We start from the raw sequence: 26,926 nt of genomic DNA on the forward strand, positions 1-26,926 counted from the left end.
AGTATTTTCCAAACTGGCAGAACATGGGATACTGTCCAACACAACTCCAAGCAATTATATTGTTGATTATTCAATATATTCCAAGTGCAGAACATGGTCTTCATCGTTTTGTTATGCTTTATCCTTGATATCACCCTGGTGGTTATACTTGGTGCCTGGTAGACTGAACGCCTGCAGTTTGGGTCCGTCTGATCTCAGACCATCCACAATGACCAATTGGTCTCGTGGAAAAAAAAAGAACTGTTGATGATGATCACTCCTTGTATTGCAGCAGTCCCTTTGTTAAAGAACTGGTTCTTTGATATATAGAGTGGGAAAATAGAGAGAACGCAGGGCGTGCATGTATGATACCGGTTGAGGTTAATTATGGTGTCCTCCTCTAATGAATCTACTCAAAAGGGTTGTTTGGCTGCTGTGGAAGTCCCACAATTAGTGCATTCATATAATCAGAAAAAGACATTATTGTAGTTATTAGTTAATGGTTGATGAAGCAAAAGTTGATGTAATTGCATATTTGCATGCATTCCGCTAAAGTTTCTAAGAGAGTGGAACTTGATAAGATTGCCTCTTTTTATAAACAGTGGACTTAATCATTGCATACCTGATTTCTTAAGTTTCTCTTCCGATTACTATTATGTTCATAGAAACATTTCAAGCTTTTGCCGAAAGATTGTGTTTTAAAGCATCATAAATTTTATTTAATTCGATTTATATTTGTTTAAGTTTAAGATGGGTCGAGTAGTATAAATATGAATAAAAGCAAAATGCATAGAGAAAAGAAACCGAACTATCTTAGGTACACAAATTGGATGATAATATTTGACTCGTTTTAATGTTAAGACAAATACATTTATGATCCTAACTACAAACCAAATTAGCCTGATTGAACTATCGATAATTAACACTTCCACGCGAACCACCAAACAAAAATTGTCAATCGCAAATGATAAACCACCAAACACTTCCACCAACCATTAACTAATAACTACAATAATGTATTTTTGGAGAATCATTCTTAAAATTAACGGGGTGGAATGATTTTTCAAGGGGAAGAATCGATAAGGAGTTGCTGCCCGCATAAAATTGGTGTCTTTTGTCATTTATTTGGCAAGAATAACATCACAAAAACACCAGAATAACAGCACAATAACAGGTGGTAAAAAAAGAGTAAAATTGGTGTCATTTATTTGGCAGGAATAACATCACAATAACACCAGAATAACAGCACAATAACAGGCGGTAAAAAAAGAGTAAAATTGGTGTCTTTTGTCATTTATTTGGCAGGAATAACATCACAATAACACCAGAATAACAGTACAATAACATGCGGTAAAAAAGAGTAAAAAATCAAAGTAGTAAAAAAATCAAAGTGACACCGGAATAACATCACAATAACAGCAGAATAACAGTAGAATAACAGCACAATAACACGTGATAAAAAAGGAAAAAAAATCAAAGTCGTAAAAAAAATCAAAGTGGCACCGGAATAACATCACAATAACACCAGAATAACAGCACAATAACATGCAGTAAAAAAAAGAGTAAAAAAATCAAAGTAGTAAAAAAAATCAAAGTAGTAAAAAATCAAAGTGAAACCGGAATAACATCACAATAACAGCAGAATAAGAGCGCAATAACACGTGGTAAAAAAAAAAGAAAAAAAATCAAAGTCGTAAAAAAAATAAAAGTGACACGGGAATAACATCACAATAACACCAGAATAATAGCACAATAACATGCGGTAAAAAAAAGAGTAAAAAAATCAAAGTAGTAAAAAAAATCAAAGTGACACTTGGAATAACATCACAATAACATCGGAATAACAGAAGAATAACATCACAATAACACGTGGTTAAAAAAAAATCAACGTCATAAAAAATATCAAAGTGGCACCGGAATAACATCACAATAACACCAGAATAACATCACAATAACACGAGGTAAAAAAAAGAGTAAAAAAATCAAAGTAGTAAAAAATATCAAAGTAGTAAAAAAATCAAGACACCGGAATAACATCACAATAACAGCAGAATAACAGCACAATAACACGTGGTAAAAAAAGAAAAAAAAATCAAAGTCGTAAAAAAAATCAAAGTAACAGCAGAATAACATCACAATAACAGCGAAATAACAATAACAGCACAATAACACGTGGTAAAAAAAAAAAAAAAAAAAAAAATTAGTCAAAGTCGTTAAAAAATCAAGTTAAAAAAAGCACAATAACAGCATAATAACACGAGGTAAAAAAAAATAAGAGTGAAAAAAAAATTCAAGCAAAAAAAAATTTGGTACAAAAAGAAAAAGAAAAAAAGGTAACATAATGAGAAAATTAGAGAAAAACATAAGAGAAAAAAAAAATTCAAAGTTGTAAAAAAAAGCATAATAACACGACGTAAAAAAAAGAGAGAAAAAAAATTAAAGTAAAAAAAAAGGGTTGTGCTCATTCATGGACATGATTTACTCAATCATGGACATAAATGACCATTATACCCCTCTCATTTTTACATTCTCATTTGCCATTACTGTTCCAATCCAATAAATCCTCTCAAATTACTCACTCTAATTACGGCCAACCACCACCATAGTACAACCACCATGCACCACCCTCCCCCGCCACCAAAATCGGCCCCCTCCCCTAGATGTCCGTTAATTTACCGGACAGATCGACTCAACGTCTCTTTCGTTTCGCGTTCTTGCATTTCATTCGACTGTCAATAATCAATATACCCAATCGTTTGCACCATGTAAAATATTATACAAAAGGAAGAATACAAAACGAAGGGTGATGGCAGATCTAGGCAAAGTATAGTAATAATCAAGATGTTGGAAATATCAAGACGTATCATGATTTAAATTGTTCAGCAGCCAAAATGGTCTTTTGACCAATCGACCCCCTCCTTTACCATCCACCCAACCATCCTAATCTTCATTAACTCTAATTTTTAAAAACCCTAATTTCATTAACTTAAACTAAATTTCCCTAATTTAGTATTATTGATGCATAGTTAATAATTTAGAATCATTACTTGATCAACATGAGAATTAGCGTCCATAATTGAATAATTTGACGGATTTGATTAATTTGCTAAGGAAGAGAATTAGAGAGAGTTTGTTTATTTTGTTTTTCTGGGGAAGGGTAACGAATGGAAAAGTGATGACAAAAAGTACATTAAAGAGTAATTGTTGTCCATGAAAGAGCAACTACGAAAAAAAAAGGAGTAGCACTAGAAAAAAGAGAAAATAAACTAAATAACAATGCTTTTATATGACAACTAAGATTAATCTTGGCCACTCATCTCTAATTTAATCTAATGGCTGAGATTCCCCCAACTCACAACTCACCATAAGAACCAAAATCACCAAATCCAATCTCTCTCTCTCTCTCTCTCTATATATATATATATATATATATATATATATATATATATATATATATATATATATATATATATATATATATATATATATATATATATAGAATCGGGATCTGTGCGAACTAAATTACGGTGCGAACCGTACGAACTCAATAAGAACCACTAGATACAACTTAGATCAAAAGCTCTCTCCCTCACACAAACTCATCGTAACCTGACATTCAATGAAACCCATAATCTCTCATCCCTTTCCCCTACTCTCCCTTCACTTATCCTAACCACCGACGCCGGCCAACTTGACGGAACTCCGACAACGACAACCGGCCACCTTTCTTTTAATTCCTTCATTCATACCCACACCAATCATTTTATCTCTCCTACATACCATTATCCATCTTCTCCCTTTCCACGCAGCATATTCTCGCCGGTGACCTCGGGAACTTCGTCAACACCATCTCTTATCCAATCACCGGCGTTCAAGACAACATATGGCGTTGCGTTGGTATCGTTGGTTTTTCCGAAAATATGCTCCTTTTCTTGTAGATCTGTGATTGAAGAGGAAGTTTTATAAAAAAAAATAGTAAATCCAAGTTGGTTATGGCGCTGATTGCTACGGTACTGGTGGTTGATTACGGGTATAGCAAGGAAGACGATGGAGTAACGAGTCACACACGTCGGATCTGCGGTTAGTGGTGGTCGATTAACTGTTAAGGAGGGAATTGGGATTGTTTGTCTGGGTGATTGTATTCAAATGTGACTCCAAATATGGACTCGTCATATGTATTATTGAACTGCAAATTAGAGCTAATTTCGAGTTTTTGTAGGCACTGTTACGATGCTAGGACTAAAATGGTCTAATTTCATGTACAGTTTGTCAGTTTGTGTGATAAATTAACCCCTATGGCATGAAAAAAACAGGTAAGAAGAAGCAAATACTAGTTGAGGAAGTTGAGAAATCAGTGACATCACTTACAGGCAAGAAGATCTCCGCTCAAGTTTTCACCTTTCGGCAAATGGCTGCTGCTACCAATAACTTCAGCATTGATAATCTTGTTGGTTAAGGATGTAGTGGTCCCAGATGTAGAATTCGAGCCTCGCCTTTTGTAGATCTGGGGCCTGTACTTCGAATTTGGTAGGTACGATTTGAAAGATTCTTGTCGTCACGTGAGGTTGGTGCTGACCGTGGGGATGAGTGGTGGCGGCTCAGGTGGTGTCGCATATGGTGTGGGGTTGGTGGTGGTCGTGGTGATTTGCGGTGATGTGGTTGTACTTCTATTTGGTACCGTCGGAGTCTAATGATATTTTCGCCGTCGTCGGAGTTGGTCACTGATGTTTCTGGTGCCGTCTGAGGTGACCGTTCTGTTTAAGTGATTAATCTTTAGTGTATTAGTGGTGGCGGTGATGGCTGTGGTGATGATGGTGGTGGTGGCGGCGGGGGTAGGGTGGTGGTGTGGGTGGTGGTGGTAGTGGTGGAGTCGTGGTCGTAGGTGGAGTGGTGGCTGGAGCACCCTGATGTGGTTGTTATGACGACTAGTAGCGGTGGCGGAAGATGATGTAGTGGTGGTAATTCATATTTGGGGGTGGATACATGTATGAATACTACTAGATACATGTATGACTACTACTAGATACATGTATGATACGTGTATCTGGTAGTATTGGTATGTATATCTGGTAGTATTGGTATGCGTATCTGGCAGTACTAATATGTGTATCTGGCAGTACTAATATGTGTATCTTGGAGTATTGAAATGTGTATCTAACTTTACTAATATGTCAAAAATTAGTGTTAAAAAAGTGTAAAGTGTATCTAGAATTTTCGTAGGGAAGAAGTGTATATAATTGTGTTATAAAATGTATCTCAATAAGAAGTGTATCCGGTAAGGGAATAAAATGTATTGAAAAAAAAATGTCAAAAAAAGCTAGTATAAAAGTGTATATAGAATTTTAGTGTGAAAAAGTGTATCTCCGTATGTTACAGGGTGTATCTGAATAAAGAGTGTAACTGGAAAAAAAAAAAAAAAGTCAAAACTGGGCTAGTTCGTACGTTAAGCTAGTTCGTACCTGAACCCGCCCCTATATATATATATATATATATATATATATATATATATATATATATATATATAGAAATAGGATCAAATGAGTTAGGGTACTTTTGGTGAGTTACCCCTCTAAATCTGGACCATTCATCTAACATAAGATATGTGGCTGAGATTTAATCTTACATCTCATATATAAAGCAAATTTTTGACACTTGAACTTCTTTTTCCCACTTTTTTCGGTTTCTCTATCTCTCTATCTTTCTCTCTCTCTCCTCATAATTTCGTTCGTCAGTTTCTGCATTCCTCGTCAGTTTTCTGGTGTTCTCTCTCATAATTTCGTACGTCAGTTTCGTTCGTGGTTCTCGTCAATTGAAATTCAGTTATTGTGCTCAATTTGTTCGTCCTTCTACTCCATTTTCGGTTTCTCTCAACAGGTAATCAATGAACTCAATTGAACTTGATTATTGTGCTCAATTTCGCCGATTTTCTACTCCATTTCGGTTCCTCTTCTTGTTTTCTACTTGATTTTCTTTTGTTTTCTGTGTTTATTCTTCATTTTAGTATATAGTATAAGTTGTTTTGTTTTTGTTGTTAAATTAAATTTTTTCAATTTTTCCGCATAATTTAGGGTTTTGTAATTCATTTTTTCATTTTTGTATCTTTTCTTGAGGCTTTTCTTTTTTGTTTTGAATTCCTGTACATTCTAATGAACATAATGTGTGTTTGTTTGTAATTATTTGTGTTATTGTAATATATTGATGTTGTTATTGTAATGTATTTGTGCTAGTTATTGTAATTTAGAAAATCTGTTATTGTAATGAGTATTATTTTAGATATTGATCTTTGGTTAGTGTTTAAAAGTCGACTTTTAGTAAGTCCATTTATTTTAATCGAAAAGTTTGTTATTGTAATATATTGATGTTGTTATTGTAATGTATTGTGATAGTTATTGTAATATAGTAATTTAGTTATTCTATACGTAGTATTATTTAGTTATCATTTTAGTCAAGTCCCGTTATTGTATTCTTTGTATCTATTGATTATTGTATTATTAAAACTCGATTATTGTATTAGTTCTTTGTTATATTTTTTATGTTTTATTCGATAATTTTGTATTCATTTGCTGTTGATAAAAACAAATGGGTCCTAAACGAGGAGGAGCCCTGAAGATGGTAATAAAGTCGATTTGAAACGCTCAAAAGTAAATTTCCCAAAAAGAAGCTCAGAAGGTTCCCGGAACTGCAAGATTGAACATGTGAGTATATGTGTCATGCCCCCTTGTTATGAGTTTTTGTTTATTTGATGTGTTACTCTTTTTATATTTTGCTTGATTTTCCATTTTGGTCTTTGCAAACATTAAAGTGAGTTGTCGTCCTAATGGTTTGGTTAATCTGGTAAAACAACTTGGTCCAAATCAATGAAAAGGTCATTGAGATCGGATTTGGTGGTTTGCTTGATTTTAAAGTGAGCAGTATACCATTGGGTGTTATACCATTGTTTGTAAAACACTTTAATGCTACTGCTCATATTTTTCAAGCAAGAGATGTCAAATTTTTCCTGTCAAAAGATGATGTGTATGATGTTTTTGGATTGCCAAATGGTGATGATAAGGTTGAGGTTGTTTACACTGGACATAGTGTATTGTCTTCACAAGAAACGTTGAAAGTCGAGTTAGGAAGAAGTTTAAGGTAGAAGGGACAAATTATGTTACTATCCCCGTTTATAATGCAATTCTTGATATGGGGGATGATGGGGGAGATGAATTTTGAGGTCAATTTGTTTGTGCTTTATGCTATGTCCATTGTCCTTGCTCCCCCTTCAAATTATGGAATTGACTTTTCAATTCTTAAAGCGGTGCAAGATGTTTCACGTATCCACCATTTGGATTGGTGTGGGTATGTGTTTGATAAATTAGTCGAAGGTGTTGAGCGGTGTAGATCTGGGTCGTCTACTTTGCGTGGTTGCATACTTGTTGTTATGGTGGCATACTTCCATCGTATGTCTTTTAAGGAAAATACAATGTCTTCTGAGACTCCTCTTATCAAGCACTGGGATGAGAAGTCTTTTGTTAGTAGGGGTATTTCAGAGCTCAATTCTGGTTCTCTAGGTAATGGGGAATATGTCAATGGTGTGTATCCTGTATGCAACCGCTTAAGAGAAGCAAAAGCTGCTGAGGTGTGTGCAGTCGTTGATAAACCGGAACAGGGGAAAAAGTATCTGGAACTGCCTGACTGTTTTGATACTGATGATGTTATTCGAGCAAAGGCATGATGTAAGTTCCAATCATTCTTTCAATCATTTTTTGTGTAGTTCTTTGTAAAGGTGTAGTGTAGTTATTTTAAAGTTTTGTAGCAGTTATTTTTTCAATTATTGTAAATTATTGTAAAGACTTAGGATAATTATTGTAAAGACTTAGTATAATTATTGTAAATACTTAGTATAATCATTTTTGTTTAGTTACTGTAAAGGTGTAGTGTAGTTGATACCGTCGTTTAGTACCAAAAATAATATTTATAATTCCGAGCTAAACTAACAGAAGCTAGTGGTAGCACGAGTCGAACCACAGGGAGGAAGGGAATTTCAATTGTCTAAATCTGGTCTAAGGTAACTTGATTGTGTGGGGGTTTGATTGATTTGGTCTATAACTAATAACAATAAAAGAAAAGTAAATTAATGAAATATCAAGAATAAAAGAGGTACTAGGATGGTCGGTTCGTTATAGTTTCGGCGGCAGCATACTAAACAGGTCTAAATCAAAACACATGAGGCGGGAAATAAAGAGGTCCTCTCGGTCCACTCTTAACAAATAGCATCTCTCGATCTCGCTATAAGTCCCTAATATCACTAATACGACTCTCGTCCTGAAAAGTGACTTATAATCTAAACTTTACCTATCTTTCGATCTCGGCATAATTTAGTCATTTTAATTGGTGATCTAACAACTGTCCCTATCTCTCGATCTAATGGGTCAGTCATATCCTAAACATTCAACTGGTCGTGTACACTCGATTCGTCGAATTAAGAATTAAAACAATTAAAACGAAAGGAAAACCTCACGCGGTCAGTCGATCGACCAAGTATAGCAGTCGATCGACTGACATGCGATTCAGTCCGAATTTATTCTACGCCGCCTACACTATAATTCGCCTACATCCTAGCACTAACTATTTAGCTACTCATTCTAAGGGTAACAACAATAACATCAATGATAAATCTAACTATTGAATTCATGTTTAAAACGGCGGAAGAAACAATTAACAAAAAAACAACAGTTCGGCTTTGGGGAAACTGATCTAGCAATTCTAACACTATAAGCAAAATACTGAAATAGAAACAGTAGAATACCGTGTAGAATTGTGAAGGAAAAGAACAAGGCCGAATTATCCAAGCAAATTGTATTCAAAACCGAAGCAAACCTTGAACCCTAATTATTCTAAACTGAATGTAAAAATGAAATAAAACTTGATGTCAAAACTTAATCAAAACTCGATGTTCATGCTGCGTTATATAGGAAAAGTACGCAGCTATTATTCCTAAACCTAATAATTCATGGGCTTGATAAATCTCGGTCTTTTAATCCTCGTATCAGCTCGTGGAGTGGTCGATCGACCATGATGCTCAGTCGATCGACCAAGGTATACTGAACAGTAGCTTCTGATCCCGTGCTCTGGTCGATCGACCATAATCATCAGTCGATCGACCAAGATTGCTGTACAGTAGTGCATTCTGACGAATTCTGCAGCGCGCACCGATCTTAAAACAGCTGCCATTTCTTCGTTACTTGGTCAAATCAGGCGTTCTACGCGGCGTTGGAAAGCTAAGAGGATAAGCTTTCATCTCCATTTGGAATCACTGGATTATCAGCTCTAGAACTCGAGATATTGCCATCTGAAGCAGGCTGCAATATTGTGAAGTGCTTCTTCGCTTTTAAACTCGTACGCACCCGTGCTTTTGCTATCTTTAGGCCTTGAAACGCGCACCAAGTTCATTCCTCGAGTCAATACTTCATGTCAAATGCAATGTTAATTACTTAGGAACGGATTTGGCTCGATTTCCGCTCAATTCTTCATATTTCTGCAATAATAGACAAAAACACGAAAGTAGAGGAAAATAGGGAAATAATGGCATATATTGCACATTTGAGCTCTGAAATGCGTGTAGAATAAAGTGTGAAACATCATATTTTGGACACGCATCAAATCTCCCCAAACCAAACCTTGCTTGTCCCCAAGCAAGAACTAGACTCGATCCTAAAACCTAATGGAACGAGTTCAGTCTCAGAGCGAATTGCAATATGTAAAGCCTAAACCAATTTAATGCACAACCAACAATCAATTAGCAATGTGAATCATGCAGACGAATTATGAAGCCGTTAAAAACTGCTGAACCGTCAACCATAGAGACTTATCAAATTGGACTCTCACGGGTCGCTCAAATCACTCAAATAAGAACAAGGTGAATATATAAGAGGATAGAAAGAATTTATTTTGTAAAGACTCTCACCTAACTACGACCTATGAAGACATGCCAGCAATAAAATATGAAAATGATCTCTATGACCGTACATATGCATTCCAACCAACAAATGACCATGACACATGCCGAGGTATATATGGATATGTGAGGTAAAGGGTAAGAAGGGGCTAAAATGAATTTGGATATGAGGAGTAATAGGCCAAGCTAGTACTACAATCCAAACTATAAACGAATCCCAACTTCAAGCTCGATGTAAATGATACAATGCGGTGCCAATTCAAGGCACAAAACTCACAATCTCCACAAAATTTTGACTCCCCAAAGCATACAAATGATAATATGGGAGTGGAAATCACCAAATCATAACAATTGCAACATGTGATTTTTTCCGAACTTTTCTTTCTCTCGGGATGCAGTCGATCGACCAATATGGTCAGTCGATCGACCGGATTCTACAGCACTCGTCTCTTTTTTTTTTCTCTTCTTTTTCGAGTCATTTTTCTTCCTTTTTTTTTTCTTTCCTTCCACCATTTCACCCAACATCTCGAAATGAGCATATAACCAAACCGCAAATAAACACATTCCCAAAACTAATACTACTAGCTTGACAAAGGCAGGCTAAATATAGGATGTAGCTAAGGGACAAAAAGGCTAAATTTGGCTTTGTGAGGTTCATGGGTAAAATGAGAAAAGGGGACCTCTACCACATGTGTCAACAAACCACAAACCGAATGCATACAGGTATTTAGTAGATCAAGTTCATATTCATGCAAATTAAGGAAACATGCCTCATAAGGAGTACTACTCACATTCCTAGATAAACCGGTCATGAATGTCACCAGTTATAAGCTCTAAACCTCAGAAATATGATGTAGCTTGCCAAAAATCCAAGTCAAGTCTCAAGTTCAGCAAGAATGTAACGAAAACTCGTAGATATGCATTTACGATTCTACTAATAACATGTAAGTCAAGCAAGGCTCAGGCAAAACAGGTGCAAAAGCTAAATCATCCTTGAAATACTACCGTTCCGACTCGACCTATATGCTAAAATAAACATGCATTTTATGGAATTTTTTGAAATTTTTCAATTTTTTTGAATTTTGTATATATATGAAATGAAATAAACAATGCAAAACAAAAGTAAACGTGAATGCAAAACAATGATATGCGACGCAAAACCCTTCCCCAAACCAAATCGCACAATGTCCCCATTGTGCAAAATCATATAATGAAGAAAAGAGAAATGGGAATTTGCGAGAAAAGAAATAAAATAATGACATGAAGTAAAGAAATCAGGAACTCACAAGACTTTAAGCGCAGCAAAGGAAACCTCCCAAACCGGCGTGAGCTAAGAGGTTTCAGAGAGTGATGCTACTAATAAAAGTGCACGAAAGACAGAGAAAATACCACGTATAAGACTGAGAAAACAATTTTGAAGCGTAAAAATTGTGCACAAATGAGACAATAGGAGAAAGAGATAATTCGAAGGAAAATAAAGTGGAGTAGAAAACTCCCTTAAGTCCGCATATCGACCAAACACAGCAGGGGAGAGGTCGTGAATGAATATAGCAGCAGTGGTGGTCGATCGACCACATAACCCAGTCGATCGACCATGCAAACGTGAACAGTATCGTCTGGAAACTGCAGATCAGTCGATCGACTAATGGTCCCAGTCGATCGACTGAAAACACTGCTGCAACCTCTTATTTCTTCGTATTAGCTCAATAACTTGAGCTAATGAGGTCTAAAAACCTGCAAATGCACAATAATACGCGCCCAAAATTGCGCAAAACCCAGAATAAAGCCTAGAGTACTTAAAAATCCTAAGCAAATAAAATAAAAACGGAGTTTCCGCGCACACAAAAGCAATAAAAATGAAAATAAAATAGTTCGAAAGCAATAAAATGAAGTTTATAACGAACTTGATCAACTAATAGTTGATCAAGAAGGACCACGGTATGGCCCACTTCGTCGGCTTCTGGCTACATGAGGTAGCCTCAGCAGTGCTCATCTTCTCTTTGCACTCTTCTTAACTTCAATATCCGTATGGCTCAACGGATCAATACTCTCATCATCTCCCGATCAATGACCTCTTGAATCGTCGAATCCAAATCAGACTTCGTTGCTTTGACCGGCTCGTCATCCACTTCCTCATCAGTGCCATAGCTTAGGCAACCAAGACCACCCCTCGAAATGATTGGCTTCTTTGCAGCCGGAGCAACTTGTAGCTCACCCTTCCCCAAACCAGCTCCTGCAATATCAGAAATAGACAGATCTTCCTCCAATTTGCTCCCAATCTGGGGCGGAGGTGTCATAACAGGAATAGGAATAGAGACAGGCATATCAGGAAGCATAAAATATGATTTCTTTTCAGAAACCGTACTACAAGTGACTGGCCACATGGGGTCTTTCTTCTTAGCAGGATGAGTAAAAACGATGGACTGTTTCCCTACTTTAAAGGTCAACGTCCCTGAGCCTACATCTATAATCGCACCAAGCAGTGTGCAGAAATGGTCTACCCAAAATAATAGGAATATGAGCATCCTCGGGTATATCAAGTACAACGAAGTCAACAGGGAAGAAAAACTTCCCTATTTGGACAGGAATGTCCTCTAAGACTCCTATAGGCTGGACCGCAGAACGATCAGCCATCTGTACTGTCATGCTAGTAACTGCAAACCTAGTCAATTTCAATTTCCTAGCTAGACTCAAGGGCATGACACTTATACTGGCTCCTAGGTCACACAATGCCCTCTCAATTGAGAAGGTACCTATGTTGCAAGGAACAGAGAAACTGCCTGGGTCCTTTAACTTAAGGGGCGCAGTGTGAGACAGATAGGAGCAAGACTCCTCAGTAAGTGCGACAAAGTGTGCAATTTCAAGTGATTTGCTTTTTGGACAACAATTGTTTCATGAATTTCGTGTAAGCAGGCACTTGTTTAACTAATTCAAGAAAAGGAACTTGTACATTTAAGCTACGGATAACATTTTCGAACTTATTAAATGATACCTGTTCCTTGGTCGGCACTAACCTCTCCGGGTAAGGGGCTGTAAGAAGAACCTTAGCCCTCTCCTCTAAATCACGCGTGCCGGCATCCTTGGACTTTGGCTGGAAGTCCGTCACCTTCTCTTTGTTGCAGCTCGACCCTTCTTCGGACCGTCTCAAATGTGAGCCATTAACCGTCATCGGATCGAACTTCGGAGCGGATCGACCCATCAAGACTCGGTCCGCCCCAATATTGTCGGGACCGTGGTACCCGAAACACGTGGTCTCTTAGATTAGTTGGCATTAAAGGACGAAATTCCGCATTATCAGCAGTGATCTTGGTCGATCGACCAACCTCCTCGATCGATCGGTCCGTACACTTCGAAGCTCCGTAACCCGTGATTGATCGATCGATCGGGTACTTGATCGATCGATGAAATGCCTGGCGACGTCTTTTTTTTCTTTTTCGGACCCATCTTTCGCCCACAGTGGACCCGTGCAATAGTAGACCCGCTCCTCGGTGTTATGGCATTCAAAGTCTCTTTTTGCTCGGTCTCATCTTTATTAACAATATCAGCAGATGGCGAGGTCGATTGACTTTCAAATGCAGCAATTCTACTCCTAACGCTATTCTTACGCTCCGAGAGTTCACCTCTTCTCTTCCCAATTCATCTTTATTAATTTAGGGCTTACCCTTTCCATAGCAGGCTTTTCAGGGATCGACCCATTACGATCACAGCGTATAGCATGCACGGTCTCCAGTGTTGAAGAGAATAAAGGTCGGCCATTCGGGAGTGAGTTGATTTAAACCATGCGGCGATTTTGGCCGAAATCTCTTCTATCATAGCCTTGAGATCCGCTATCTCGTTAGAGGGAAGAGGGATTTGCGAAGGTGGTGCAAATGAATATGAAGGCTCTTGAAAGCCTTGTTGATAGTATGGATGTGGCGGTGTATATTGACCTTGTTTATATTGCCTATGAGCATAAACTTGGTCCATAGTTGCTCGGCATATACGAGAATCATGCCCCTCAAAGCACCACATCTCTCACAAAATTCCACCCGCTTGCTCCCAAGGACGGAACATGGTGAATCCTCCTGAAATCTTGCTAATAGGACTGTAGGACCTATCGAAACAACACTAAAGAGGAAAATAAGAAGCGCCTCAAGGTACTCGGTCTTCCCTTGAGGCTAAAAAACAGACCAAAATAAAAACAACTAAAACTAGCGCTACCTCCCCGGCAACGGCGCCAAAATTTGATACCGTCGTTTAGTACCAAAAATAATATTTATAATTCCGAGCTAAACTAACAGAAGCTAGTGGTAGCACGAGTCGAACCACAGGGAGGAAGGGAATTTCAATTGTCTAAATCTGGTCTAAGGTAACAGTTGTGTGGGGGTTTGATTGATTTGGTCTATAACTAATAACAATAAAAGAAAAGTAAATTAATGAAATATCAAGAATAAAAGAGGTACTAGGATGGTCGGTTCGTTATAGTTTCGGCAAAGACATACTAAACAGGTCTAAATCAAAACACATGAGGCGGGAAATAAAGAGGTCCTCTCGGTCCACTCTTAACAAATAGCATCTCTCGATCTCGCTATAAGTCCCTAATATCACTAATACGACTCTCGTCCTGAAAAGTGACTTATAATCTAAACTTTACCTATCTTTCGATCTCGGCATAATTTAGTCATTTTAATTGGTGATCTAACAACTGTCCCTATCTCTCGATCTAATGGGTCAGTCATATCCTAAACATTCAACTGGTCGTGTACACTCGATTCGTCGAATTAAGAATTAAAACAATTAAAACGAAAGGAAAACCTCACGCGGTCAGTCGATCGACCAAGTATAGCAGTCGATCGACTGACATGCGATTCAGTCCGAATTTATTCTACGCCGCCTACACTATAATTCGCCTACATCCTAGCACTAACTATTTAGCTACTCATTCTAAGGGTAACAACAATAACATCAATGGTAAATCTAACTATTGAATTCATGTTTAAAACGGCGGAAGAAACAATTAACAAAAAACAACAGTTCGGCTTTGGGGAAACTGATCTAGCAATTCTAACACTATAAGCAAAATACTGAAATAGAAACAGTAGAATACCGTGTAGAATTGTGAAGGAAAAGAACAAGGCCGAATTATCCAAGCAAATTGTATTCAAAACCGAAGCAAACCTTGAACCCTAATTATTCTAAACTGAATGTAAAAATGAAATAAAACTTGATGTCAAAACTTAATCAAAACTCAATGTTCATGCTGCGTTATATAGGAAAAGTACGCAGCTATTATTCCTAAACCTAATAATTCATGGGCTTGATAAATCTCGGTCTTTTAATCCTCGTATCAGCTCGTGGAGTGGTCGATCGACCATGATGCTCAGTCGATCGACCAAGGTATACTGAACAGTAGCTTCTGATCCCGTGCTCTGGTCGATCGACCATAATCATCAGTCGATCGACCAAGATTGCTGTACAGTAGTGCATTCTGACGAATTCTACAACGCGCACCGATCTTAAAACAGCTGCCATTTCTTCGTTACTTGGTCAAATCAGGCGTTCTACGCGGCGTTGGAAAGCTAAGAGGATAAGCTTTCATCTCCAATTGGAATCACTGGATTATCAGCTCTAGAACTAGAGATATTGCCATCTGAAGCAGGCTGCAATATTGTGAAGTGCTTCTTCGCTTTTAAACTCGTACGCACCCGTGCTTTTGCTATCTTTAGGCCTTGAAACGCGCACCAAGTTCATTCCTCGAGTCAATACTTCATGTCAAATGCAATGTTAATTACTTAGGAACGGATTTGGCTCGATTTCCGCTCAATTCTTCATATTTCTGCAATAATAGACAAAAACACGAAAGTAGAGGAAAATAGGGAAATAATGGCATATATTGCACATTTGAGCTCTGAAATGCGTGTAGAATAAAGTGTGAAACATCATATTTTGGACACGCATCAGTAGTTATTTTAAAGTTTTGTAGCAGTTATTTTTTCAATTATTGTAAAGTATTGTAAAGACTTAGGATAATTATTGTAAAGATTTAGTATAATTATTGTAAAGACTTAGTATAATTATTGATGATGAAGAGGGATGTTGAGATATTTCTCCATTTGTACACGCAACGGAAGGAAGCGATGGGAAAGGAGTGTGGTTCTTCAACAGTTGAAGATTCTTCGACAGCCACTTCAGTTTCTTCGACCGCTTTCATTAGTGACGATGATTCTTTGTTCACTAAATATTTCAATTTTATTTGTGAAAAAGCTGAGGAAATGAAACGGGAAGTGGGAAATGCTTTTGCCGTTGTATGAAAGTTTTTGCAAGGAGCATGAAAAGGGGAAGCATGAAAAGGGAAAAGATGAAAGGAATGGGGGTTTAGCGTTTGATCCAGAAAAATATAAGGTGGTTTATTCTCGGGAGAAAGGTAAAAATAAGGTCCCTGATGTAGCGGTTGAGAAACCGAATGAGGAGGTGCCAACTAATGACGGCATTGATAATATTGATGTTGAGAATGAAGCTGTGGACTTGAGTAGTGTGGATGACGTTGTTAACAAAGTTGTCAATGAGGCTGTTGTTTGGGATAGAATTCAAGATAATTCTGTTATAAGTGCTTACCTTTGCATTCGGACGTTATGCCCGAGCATACGTTTTTTGGGAATTGTGGTATAGGGTGTGATTTAAATTGTGAATCACCCAATCCCGATGCGATTGTAGTTTTGGTTTTTTGTGCAAGTACAAGGAGCTTTTTGCTCCTATTTTAATGCGGAGGAAGCGTACTTGATTCTTGTTTTTACGCACGATCATGACCTACGAATTGGGTAAGCATTATATGTTTTTTGTTCCCTCTCTTTTTTTTTTCTTTTTTTGCTAATATATCTACTTTTTAAAAGCTTTTATTGTTGTTTTGGGTTATTGTCTTTACTATATAATTTTTGTTTCCATGTGGCAGGGAGGATTTGGTTGTGTTTTCATTTCATCACATGTTAACTCGAGATGGCATTATTTCACTGTCTGCTAAGACTATGATCACATCGAACGTGATTGATTCTTTGGTCATTCTTACTTAATGACATCTTTGGTCAAGGTTGGGAAAGGGTTATCCCCCACAAGAAGTTTTTTTGTACAAGTCATTCGGTATGTGAAATTTTTTTTACATATTTCGTATCGATAAATTTACAATGGTTATGACAGTTATTCTATTGTAGTTACTTGATTATTGTAAAGTATATTATTTGTTATTTTATTGGCTAAAAGCATTTTTCCTATTCTTCAATTTTCCTATTCTTCAATTTTGTTTATTGTTTCTGTGATTATTCTAATACTGTATTTCAGTTATTGTATTATACAAGTTCAATTATTCTATCTTTTTAACAAGTTACAATAACTGAGTTTTCATAATACAATAACATTGTTATTGTAATACAATAATCGATTATTGTATTACACTAACAATGTTATTGTATTATGGAAACATAGTTATTGTATTATGAAAACTCAGTTATTGTATTATGAAAGCTGTTATTGTTGTGATAGTTATTGTAAAGCAGAATAGTAGTTATTGTATTCAGTTAACCAAGTTTTTCAATTGTGATATTTCATTTTCTCTTATCGTGTGGTAATATTTTTCATAGGCTTCTTTGTTTAAGCTTATCAAAAGTCGATGATGAGAAAGATTTATACAGAAAGGAAATTTCTAATGTTTGGGACACTGTCATTGAGAACAACGAAGGTTCTCTTGACATTGGTGCCGATTTGGTAATTTTTCCAATCCTTTGTCTTCTTTCTTTCTTCTGTTGATTATTTTATCGTTGAGAACAACAAAGGTTTATGTACGCCTGTTTTATCATGCCAGGTTTTTATTCCTGTTCATTTTGGAGATCATTTTTTCTGTGTTGTTGTTAATTTTGTGGGGAAGACTGTGGACTATCTTGACAATCGTGTATATGATGATTTTGAAGATAGTATCTGGGTGTTGGCTACCAACTCTATTGTATGTACCTTATTATAAGTTTTTGTTTTCATCTACTTCTTTTAGTTATTTTTCTTGTTCTTTAGTGATGATTTTTGATTTAAAAATGTAACCAGGTTGAAATATTTGGTAGTTATCTTGTCGAGAAAGGTTTTGAAAGAGGCAGTGAGGTCCGCAATTTCAAATTTGTAAATGTGGCTTTTGGGTGGAAATCGGAAGGGTCCCAGAATTTGGATTGTGGTGTTTTTGTCATGATTCATATGATGTTTTATCTTTGGGAAGTTGTTCAAATCGAGTTGCATGACGCATTGAAAAGGATCATATATAGAGTGAGATAGCCGCCATCTTGGTTTTAGCCAATATCAACAAAATTAGGAAACAATTGTTGGATTTGGTTGATGATTTTACAAAGACAAAGGCACCTTTCTTTGCTGTTTTGCTTGAGAAGCGTAGGCTATTTGAGTTAGAAGCGGCAAGGGTGAAGCAGATGCTTTGGAAGCTGTTAGGGTTATGGAGAGGAACTGATGATGGTGTAGGTACTCGGGGCCTAGGAAAAAGAGTATGCCTGGTACACCTATGAGCGCTGGGATGATTAGATCAGGCCGAGGTAGTAGACCGAACTCGATGGTCTTGGTGCTCAATAAAGCGTGGCAAGGCGGATACAAATCTTGTTGTTGTTTCAAAAGTTATGAGGGCTAACAGCAGATATACACGCGCTATGCCAAGCAAGAAGAAACAAGTTGTTGATTATTGTTTCTTGGATGATTACAATCTTGCAAATGAGTATGTTCATTTTTCTCCAAACTCAATGAGAAACAAGTTTGTGTGATTATTCTAATAATTGTATTCTACAAGTTCAATTATTCTATGTTTTTTTACAATTACAATAATTGAGTTTTCATAAAACAATAACTATGTTAATGTAGTACAATAATCGATTATTGTATTACATTAACAAAGTTATTGTATTATGAAAAACTTCGGTTATTATTCTTTGTAGTTATTTTTAAATATTGTTTTTAAAATTTACTAAGCTTTTTTTTTTAACTCCTTTGCGGTGAACTTGTTTTTCTGCGGGCAATGCTATCTTGGATAGGTCGATATTCTTTTTCTACGGCCGAAGATTACATCGAGTTGCGCGTAATAGCCTGGTCAGTTGTCTTGAATTTCATGGAGGTTAAGGAGAAAGAAGCGCCAGTGATGATGTTCCTTGGGACACAACATATGGTATGATCTGTTTTTCATTGTTCAGTTACTGTAGAATGTTTAATCATTTATCTTCAATTTTATTCACAGTTTTATGGTATTTATAGGGAATCTTTGAAGACATGCTAGAGCAAGGAGGGGATAGTGATGATGATGTAAGCGATGACCGAGAAAGACAAGGTTGTGCGATCTTGGTCCTATTTTTTAGGTGAAAATGTTGTAAACTCTGAGATTGATGTGGACCTTGTCTTCATCCCGTTGTCTTTAGAGAAGTACTACTTTTGTGTTTGTGTGAACTTTATGAATAAGACGGTTGATGTGCTGGACCATACGTCGCATAAAGATTGGGAAAAATCCGATTTTTACAGACTTGCAAAGATTGCAGTACGTTTTTCTAACTCCTGATCATATACAAATGCTATTTTCAGTCAGAATTATTGTATTGCTGTAACAAAGTTATTGTATTGTTTTAAACTTGTTATTGTATAGTCGTGCTTTCTAATTCTTTCTTTTTTTTGTACATGCTGTAGGTTGATTGTTTTTCTAACTTTTTGGAGACAAGGAAAACAGCAAAATCAGGAGTTCTCATTAACACATTTACATTCGTGAATGTTGATTTTGAATGGAAAGCGACTATCAGGGGTGATAAGGAATCGGGATTTTACACAATGTTTCACATGCTCACATATGAAGGGAAGCACGAGCAAGGATTGTATACGGTTAACAAGAAATGTGAGAGGATTCCTATATGGCTTGAGATGGTTGCTATTTTGTTGATGTCAGATGTCAACGAGTCAAGAGCATCTCTTTTGGAACAAGTGGGAACTTTCAGGCAGAGTATATTGGAAGTAGAGAAAGAACTTTTAAAATTCAGAAGATCAGGGAAGAAAAGGGTTAAAACAACAGCCGTTACTGGTCCTTCTCGGCGAAACACATAAAAGAGCAATTGATTGATTATAGATGGATTTAGCAAACAATTCTAGATGGGTTTGTTTGATAATCTACTGTTTAGATAGCTGTTATTGATTGTTTGAACAAATTTGATGTAGCTGTCATTGATTGACTTAACAAGTTAGTGTTTTTGCAATGACTTTAAGCTGTTATTGTAATATCTCTAGACATTTATTCAAATGATCAAATGCAATTATTCTATCAGCTTTCATGTAGCTGATTATTGTAAAGCGTTTGCCCAATTATTTTAAAGCATACCTCTGATTATTTTAAAGCTGTCATGCATCTGATTATTGTAAAGCTCCTCCCCAATTATTTTAAAGCATATCTTTGATTATTGTAACAAATTGGCAAGTGCAAAGCATCATCAATTACAGTAGAGCATTATCAAATTAATATATTTATGGAAAAAAATCAGAACGATTGCGTATAAACTCAGCATCAATTATTATAAAGCACAATTGTGATTATTGTATAGTTTTCACATGATTATTCAGTTATTCAAATGATCAAATGCAATTATTTTAAAGCTTTTATGTAGCTGATTATTGTAAAGCGTTTGCCCAATTATTGTAAAGCATACCTCTGATTATTTTAAAGCTCTCATGTATCTGATTATTGTAAAGCTCTTCCCAAATTATGTTAAAGCATATCCTTGATTATTGTAACAAATTGGCAAGTGTAAAGCATTATCAATTACTGTAAAGCATTATCAAATTAATATATTTATGGAAAAAAATCAGAACAATTGCAAATAAACTCAACATCAATTATTGTAAAGCATAATTGTGATTATTGTATAGTTTTCACATGATTATTGTAATAGCGCAAGGTATTATTAAATGAACAAAATCAGAACAATTGCAAAAAAATTCAACATCAATTAATGTAAAGCATAACTTTGATTATTGTAAAAGTCTAACACACTTATTGTAAAGTATACCCCTGATTACTTGTAAAAAAGTCTAACACAATTATTTTGCAATCTTGCGGTTATTTGTAAAGCATAATATGGATTATTTTAAAACGTAATCTTGATTATTTTAAAGCGTAATGCATTTTTCATTCTTCTTCATCTTCATCCTCCATTTCATTTTCCTCTTCATCTTCTTCCTCCAAAGCATGCTCAACAAACGGATTTGGACAGTTTCTCTTGTCATGGTGTCCCATTTGTTTGCAGTTATTACATAGCCTCTTCGGTTTGCTCGCCTTCTCAATTGCGTTATCCTTGTTTGATTTCATTCTCATGCCGCTTCCTTTGTTTTTTGCAATCTTGGGTGGAAGAACAGTAATATTTGATTTTCTTTGAACAACCTAAGAGCATTTCCAGTTCTTGATCCTTTGTCAAGCTCTCTTTGGTTGGATTTATTTTCTCTCGGAATTGTAAAAGCATCAAACTTAGCTCCTTGATTTGATTTTCAGGCATCGAGTTAAGAACACTTATTGTTGCATAAAACTCTGACCATACCCTTGATAATTCCAATTTTCTCAAATCAGTGGGATCGTAGTCTTGCAATAACTTTCCATCCAGTCCATACAAAGGCTTTCTATATGATTTCTTCGTCCATCTAGTTTCGATGTCTTTGTTCCGGTATGCTTTGCGATCCTTTTCCGATATAATCCATATAATGTGTTTACAAAGGATTTCTTTCCTCTCAAACATCTTGCACGTACATGTTGTTTCCTTTGATTCGTTATTGTGAGCAACCTGCATGCACAGTGTAGTTATTTTAAAAGGCAATCATAGTTATTATATAGTTCAACATGAATTATTTTATGCAGACTAGCAATTAACACCAAGGTAGAAGTCTTTCAATTTTTTTATGTTTAATATAATGTTACAAAGTAGTTTTCACATGATTATTAATTTATTCAAATGATCAAATGCAATTATTTTAAAGCTTTTCATGTAGCTGATTATTGTAAAGCGTTTGCCCAATTATTGTAAAGCATACCTCTGATTATTTTAAAGCTCTCATGTATCTGATTATTGTAAAGCTCTTCCCCAATTATTTTAAAGCATATCCTTGATTATTGTAACAAATTGGCAAGTGTAAAGCATTATCAATTACTGTAAAGCATTATCAAATTAATATATTTATGGAAAAAAATCAGAAAAATTGCAAATAAACTCAACATCAATTATTGTAAAGCATAATTGTGATTATTGTATAGTTTTCACATGATTTTTTTAATGGTAAAACACGGTTATTGTATTCTTTTATCACAGTTATTGTATGTTAAAGTAAAAAGACAATTATGTTTATAAAATTGAACTAGTTTTCCTACCCGTGAATTTCACGGGGCTGGATTTACTTAGCTTATGAAAGGATAAATGTAGTTGATAGTTCTGAGTAATTGGATTTTTACAATTACCATACTCCCACCATTCCACTCTTATTATCCCCCTTCCATTTTGGGACGATGTAACAAAAGAGGATGAAACATCAATTCCACGTCTTAAATTAAAGGGAAAGAGAGTATATTACTGGAATTAAGATGATGGTAGCAAAATTATCTAGAGGCAATATTGGAGTTTTAAAACTTTTCCTTATTAAGTTTAGAAAGGAGAGAATAAATTTTGGGAAAAAAGGGGTGGAGGGAATACCATACCATCCTATTGCACCATGAATAATTATTCCTTTTTTTTTCTAATCTTTTACTTGATCAGCCTCTACATTTGGAACGGTTGTTTACAATTTGGATTGAGCAAAATTGTGTGTAGTACCATTATTGTAGTATTATACCCGTCGTACTATGGGCCTTCTTAATAGCTTATATAGATTCAGTTTTTCGTCGAGGCCACTTTTAAATTAAACGCCATGAGTACCATGGGAATTTGGCAGTTAAAAAATTTATGAATACTTTAATTTTCAACCCTCCTCATCCATCCGCTGGCGTTCTATATGGACGATAAGATTAACAAATTACCTTCTTTATTTCTGTCAATACTCAATATGTTAGGTTAAGAATCCTCCTCACAAAGTCTCGCTCAATGGTAATTATGTAAATCGTCTCTTAGTGTACCAAGCTTCTTAAACCTTTCGATCCAATAATGGAGACACATGCACGTAGTGATGTAGAAGAGAAGAAGGGAATTACTGAAATGAAACACATTAAATGAAATAAAATTACAATTTTGTTTCCCCAGATAATTAGGATCATCATTTTATATAAAAAAAATGAACGGATTACAAGATCCTTGGATCCTACAAAGGAAGCAAATTCTTAGATCCTATAAAGGAAGTCAATTAGGCCACCTATTACCTGAAAACAACCAAAACAGAATTGAAGACCTCTAAGGCCCTAATACATTTTCCGTGCAACCTCTACATTATAGTGCTTTGTTCTTGTGAATACTAAATTATTCTCCATATAATGGCAGCAGTGTGACGTCCTTGTAATTTCTTTTGCACCTCTCCCTCCAAATATGGTATATAGTACAAAGAAATGCGCATCATATCTGTTTCTTTTTCCAAGACTCTCCCCCGTTTATGAATTGAATACCAAGCAAAGATATGTCCAAGTCCAGTAGCCGAAACTGAATTAATCCAAGCTTTCCAGATTTGCGAGGAAAAGGGGCATTCAACTCAATGTAGAGTTACTTGAAATGAAGCACACTTTTGAACAAATAATGTCACGAAATTGAAATGTTTTGCAAGTTAAAATATCTTCTGCAAACAACAAACTCAAATTTTAAGCCAGTTAATTTAACAAAATACCAAGTCAGTATTTAGTACGCCGATGTGCCAATCGACCATCGGCAATAGAAAAATCGAGTTGATATATACCTTTCCTTCTTGTGATGTTGAATTGTCCATTGTGTTACGTGCTGCAAAACTAACATGAGATTATGATAGCACTTAAATTGTTAAAAACTGAAATATCTAAAGAGAACTTAAAGAATTAAAACCAAATAATTTAAATTGATTGTGAAAGGTAATTGAGCAAAGAAAAATAACCGAGATAAATCAACAAAATGAAAATAACACCTTTCCAAAGGTAGTCGGGCCTTGATTACCCAAAGCGCCACGCGAAGTTCTCGGTCATTGACGAACAATGAAGATGGCATGCTCTACTGGAACATGGGAAGAAATAACAATTTAAATAGTTCCCATTTTTGTACATAAGCAAACGAAAAGTCTAATAATGTTATTGATAATCAATGGATATGAAAGCAAATGTCATTCAATTACTCTGCTTTAATTGGTGATTACATGAAAGGCTGGATAATCGAAATATTTAAGACGTTTGATTACTCTCGTTAATTAAAAAATCGATTCTTGAGATGATGGAAACGTAGGATTGATTACTAAATAAGAGGAATTGCTAACTTCTAGCTGTAATCCATAGAGAGCAGAGGTGATTTAATAGTGTGTATTTTAATACGTGGCATTTTAGAACATTGTTTTACTTACCCTTTTAATAATATTGTATAGATATAAATAAGTATAAATGTTTAGATTATGAACAAAACCTAATAACGCCTACCATCTTCCATTCTCCCGTATTAAAACGTTTATTCAAAATTAATTAGGAAGTAAGTGAAGAAGATATAAGAGCAGTTAATTAAAAGAGATTAAAGAGGGGGAAATGGAAGAGTTTTAGTAAACTTGAAAGCCCATATTGAAAACTTAAAGAGGCAGAGGACTTGAAAAATTCTGAACGTTTCTAGTCAACAACTATGAGAAGCAATTTTATTGCAAACGTGTCATTTGTAAATCAAATGTGGCATTGCATTAATCAGACGTGGCATTTTACAATCACATGTGGCTTTGTTGATGTGGACTTTATGAGCCATTTTAGTTTAGGCTTTTAATAGTATTTTATAGATAACCTGAAATATTCTATGCTTCCTGTAGGCATCTTCAACATTTATAATGTGCATGTTTCCTTGCTCAGAAAACCCCCTAACGGCACACGAACAGGGAGCCATTTGCACTTGCTCTTGGAACTCATAGAAAACAGTATGTGTGTAGATTTTAGAGGCATGTTTTTCAATCATTGTCTTAGAAGAAACCTGTGGCAATGTCTTTGTCACTTGCAAAGCATTAAGAAATCTGTGATTATAGCGTTGTTGTTCCATTGCACTCTGAAAACGCAACCAAAATTCTACAAGTGTGCCATCTATGCTCTCAAATCTTTTGAAATAACTGTTTTGACTCTCTGATCTTTGTGTAGTCTTCAAAAGGCAGCCTAAAGGCAAATCCCTAAAGTAAGCAGGTATCCATTTGTGCCTTTTGCCATACATGTATGTCAACCAAGTATTATCATTCAACTCAAAGTCATTAATCACTTGAGTCCATTTTTCTTCAAACTCAATGGGTTCCAAGTCAGTATCCCAAACAACTCCGCATATCCGCTCAACAAAGTCAGTCTCCTTACAAATCTGTGACTCAACTTTATCGGTAAGTTTTTTCATTATATGCCACATGCGAGAACGATGTCTTGCTTGCTTGAATACGAACGCACCCGAGAGTTTAATTCCGGATCTTGATCAGTAAGAATGCACTGAGGTTCCTTGTTGCCCACACAATCAAGGAACTTCTTAAACACCCAAATGAATGACCCATCGTTCTCATGATCGACAAGTGCAGCAACAAAAGTCACTGATTTTTTGTGGTTGTCAACACCAGTGAATGGGGTGAAGGCCATGTGGTACTTGTTAGTACCGTAAGTAGGATCAAAGGTAATGGTGTCCCCAAACAAGGAATAATTCATTCTTGCTTGTGCATCTGCCCAAAAGATTTTAGCCAAACAATTATCCTCATCAACTTGGTAAGCATAGTAAAAGCCATCTTGTGATTCAGAAAGTGTCTTTAAATAATCGAGAATCATGTCAGCATCTTTCTCACCTATATAACATTTAATATTTCTTTTGAAGTTCTTAAATTCTGTGAGAGATGCACCAATGTTTTCATACCCATTTGATTGTTCGGCCAGAATTCTAAAAGTCTTGGTAGCCCCGATGTTGAGTTTACAATTGTTAACAATTGTCTGCTTCATGTAAAGGTTAAGTGTTCTTACGTTTTTCTGGAATTCCCGTTCTTTGAGTGAGCAGAGTCTGTGATTATGACCTTCATAAAACGTATCAATAGCATACCCTATTACCTCCTTAAGGTCATTGAATACAGCACAAAACCGTATTTTTGCCTTGCAACCAAATCTTGTTATTTTTGTTTTCTTTGGCTCTACAGACCTTTTCCTCTTCTTTTTCTCTTCTGTGTTTTCAAATTCAACAACAGGTTTGAGTTTTTTGCGATCCTCTTTGAATCCATGTACATTGCGAGACCATTGATTTTTTGTCTATCAAACCATCACGGAATCTTGTTTGTGTATACTTTCTTGGTATGAAACCACAAGCCCAAGATATAAATTGTAAAACTCTATTGCCTCCTCCAGCTTTACAAACATTAATCCCAGAGCAGGTTTGAAACCATTTTCTACCATCCTATTCCACTCCTCACTGCCACCTGGAGTATATCTCAATCCCAGATTATGGATAGTATTTTCTCCTGTTTCAGATGAAACAGTAGGTGTAGAAAAAGTTGTTGCATTGGTAGTATTAATTTCAATGCCTGGAAACATTAAAACAGGAGAACTGTTATGGTATTATTAATTTCAATATCTTAGATTCTATACAAAACAAAACAATACAACCTCTCACATGGCAGTTATTTTAACGTTATAATGCGATTTATTGTATTATACAAATGCAATTATTCTATCGAGGGAGGGGGGGGTTAGTGAAATTGGTAGCCTAGTCCACCACAATGCACACACAGTTATTTTAATGTAATATCAAAGTTATTTCATTATTAAAGAGTAGTTATTGTACGGATTTTTTTGTCAGATCCTATAAAGTAGTATTTATTAGGAAAAAAACAATCTACATTACAGACAATTAT

At 35.8% G+C, this 26,926-nt stretch overlaps 2 protein-coding genes across 2 annotated transcripts; both read right to left on the minus strand.

The window, feature by feature from the left end:
- Nucleotides 1-20,139: 20,139 nt before the first annotated feature.
- LOC141595444 (protein FAR1-RELATED SEQUENCE 1-like) lies at nucleotides 20,140-25,440 on the minus strand. Its single transcript, XM_074415413.1, has 3 exons — nucleotides 24,856-25,440; nucleotides 21,487-21,726; nucleotides 20,140-20,181 (listed from the first exon to the last, which is right to left on the minus strand). Exons 1-3 carry the CDS (start codon nucleotides 25,438-25,440, stop codon nucleotides 20,140-20,142), a joined length of 867 nt encoding a protein of 288 aa, XP_074271514.1.
- LOC141595445 (protein FAR1-RELATED SEQUENCE 5-like) lies at nucleotides 25,440-26,606 on the minus strand. The gene is made up of 2 exons (XM_074415414.1): nucleotides 26,360-26,606; nucleotides 25,440-26,239 (listed from the first exon to the last, which is right to left on the minus strand). Exons 1-2 carry the CDS (start codon nucleotides 26,604-26,606, stop codon nucleotides 25,440-25,442), a joined length of 1,047 nt encoding a protein of 348 aa, XP_074271515.1.
- Nucleotides 26,607-26,926: the final 320 nt, after the last annotated feature.

The sequence above is a fragment of the Silene latifolia genome, chromosome 8 (genome assembly GCF_048544455.1).
Source record: "Silene latifolia isolate original U9 population chromosome 8, ASM4854445v1, whole genome shotgun sequence".
In the NCBI taxonomy this organism is placed as follows: Eukaryota; Viridiplantae; Streptophyta; class Magnoliopsida; order Caryophyllales; family Caryophyllaceae; genus Silene; species Silene latifolia.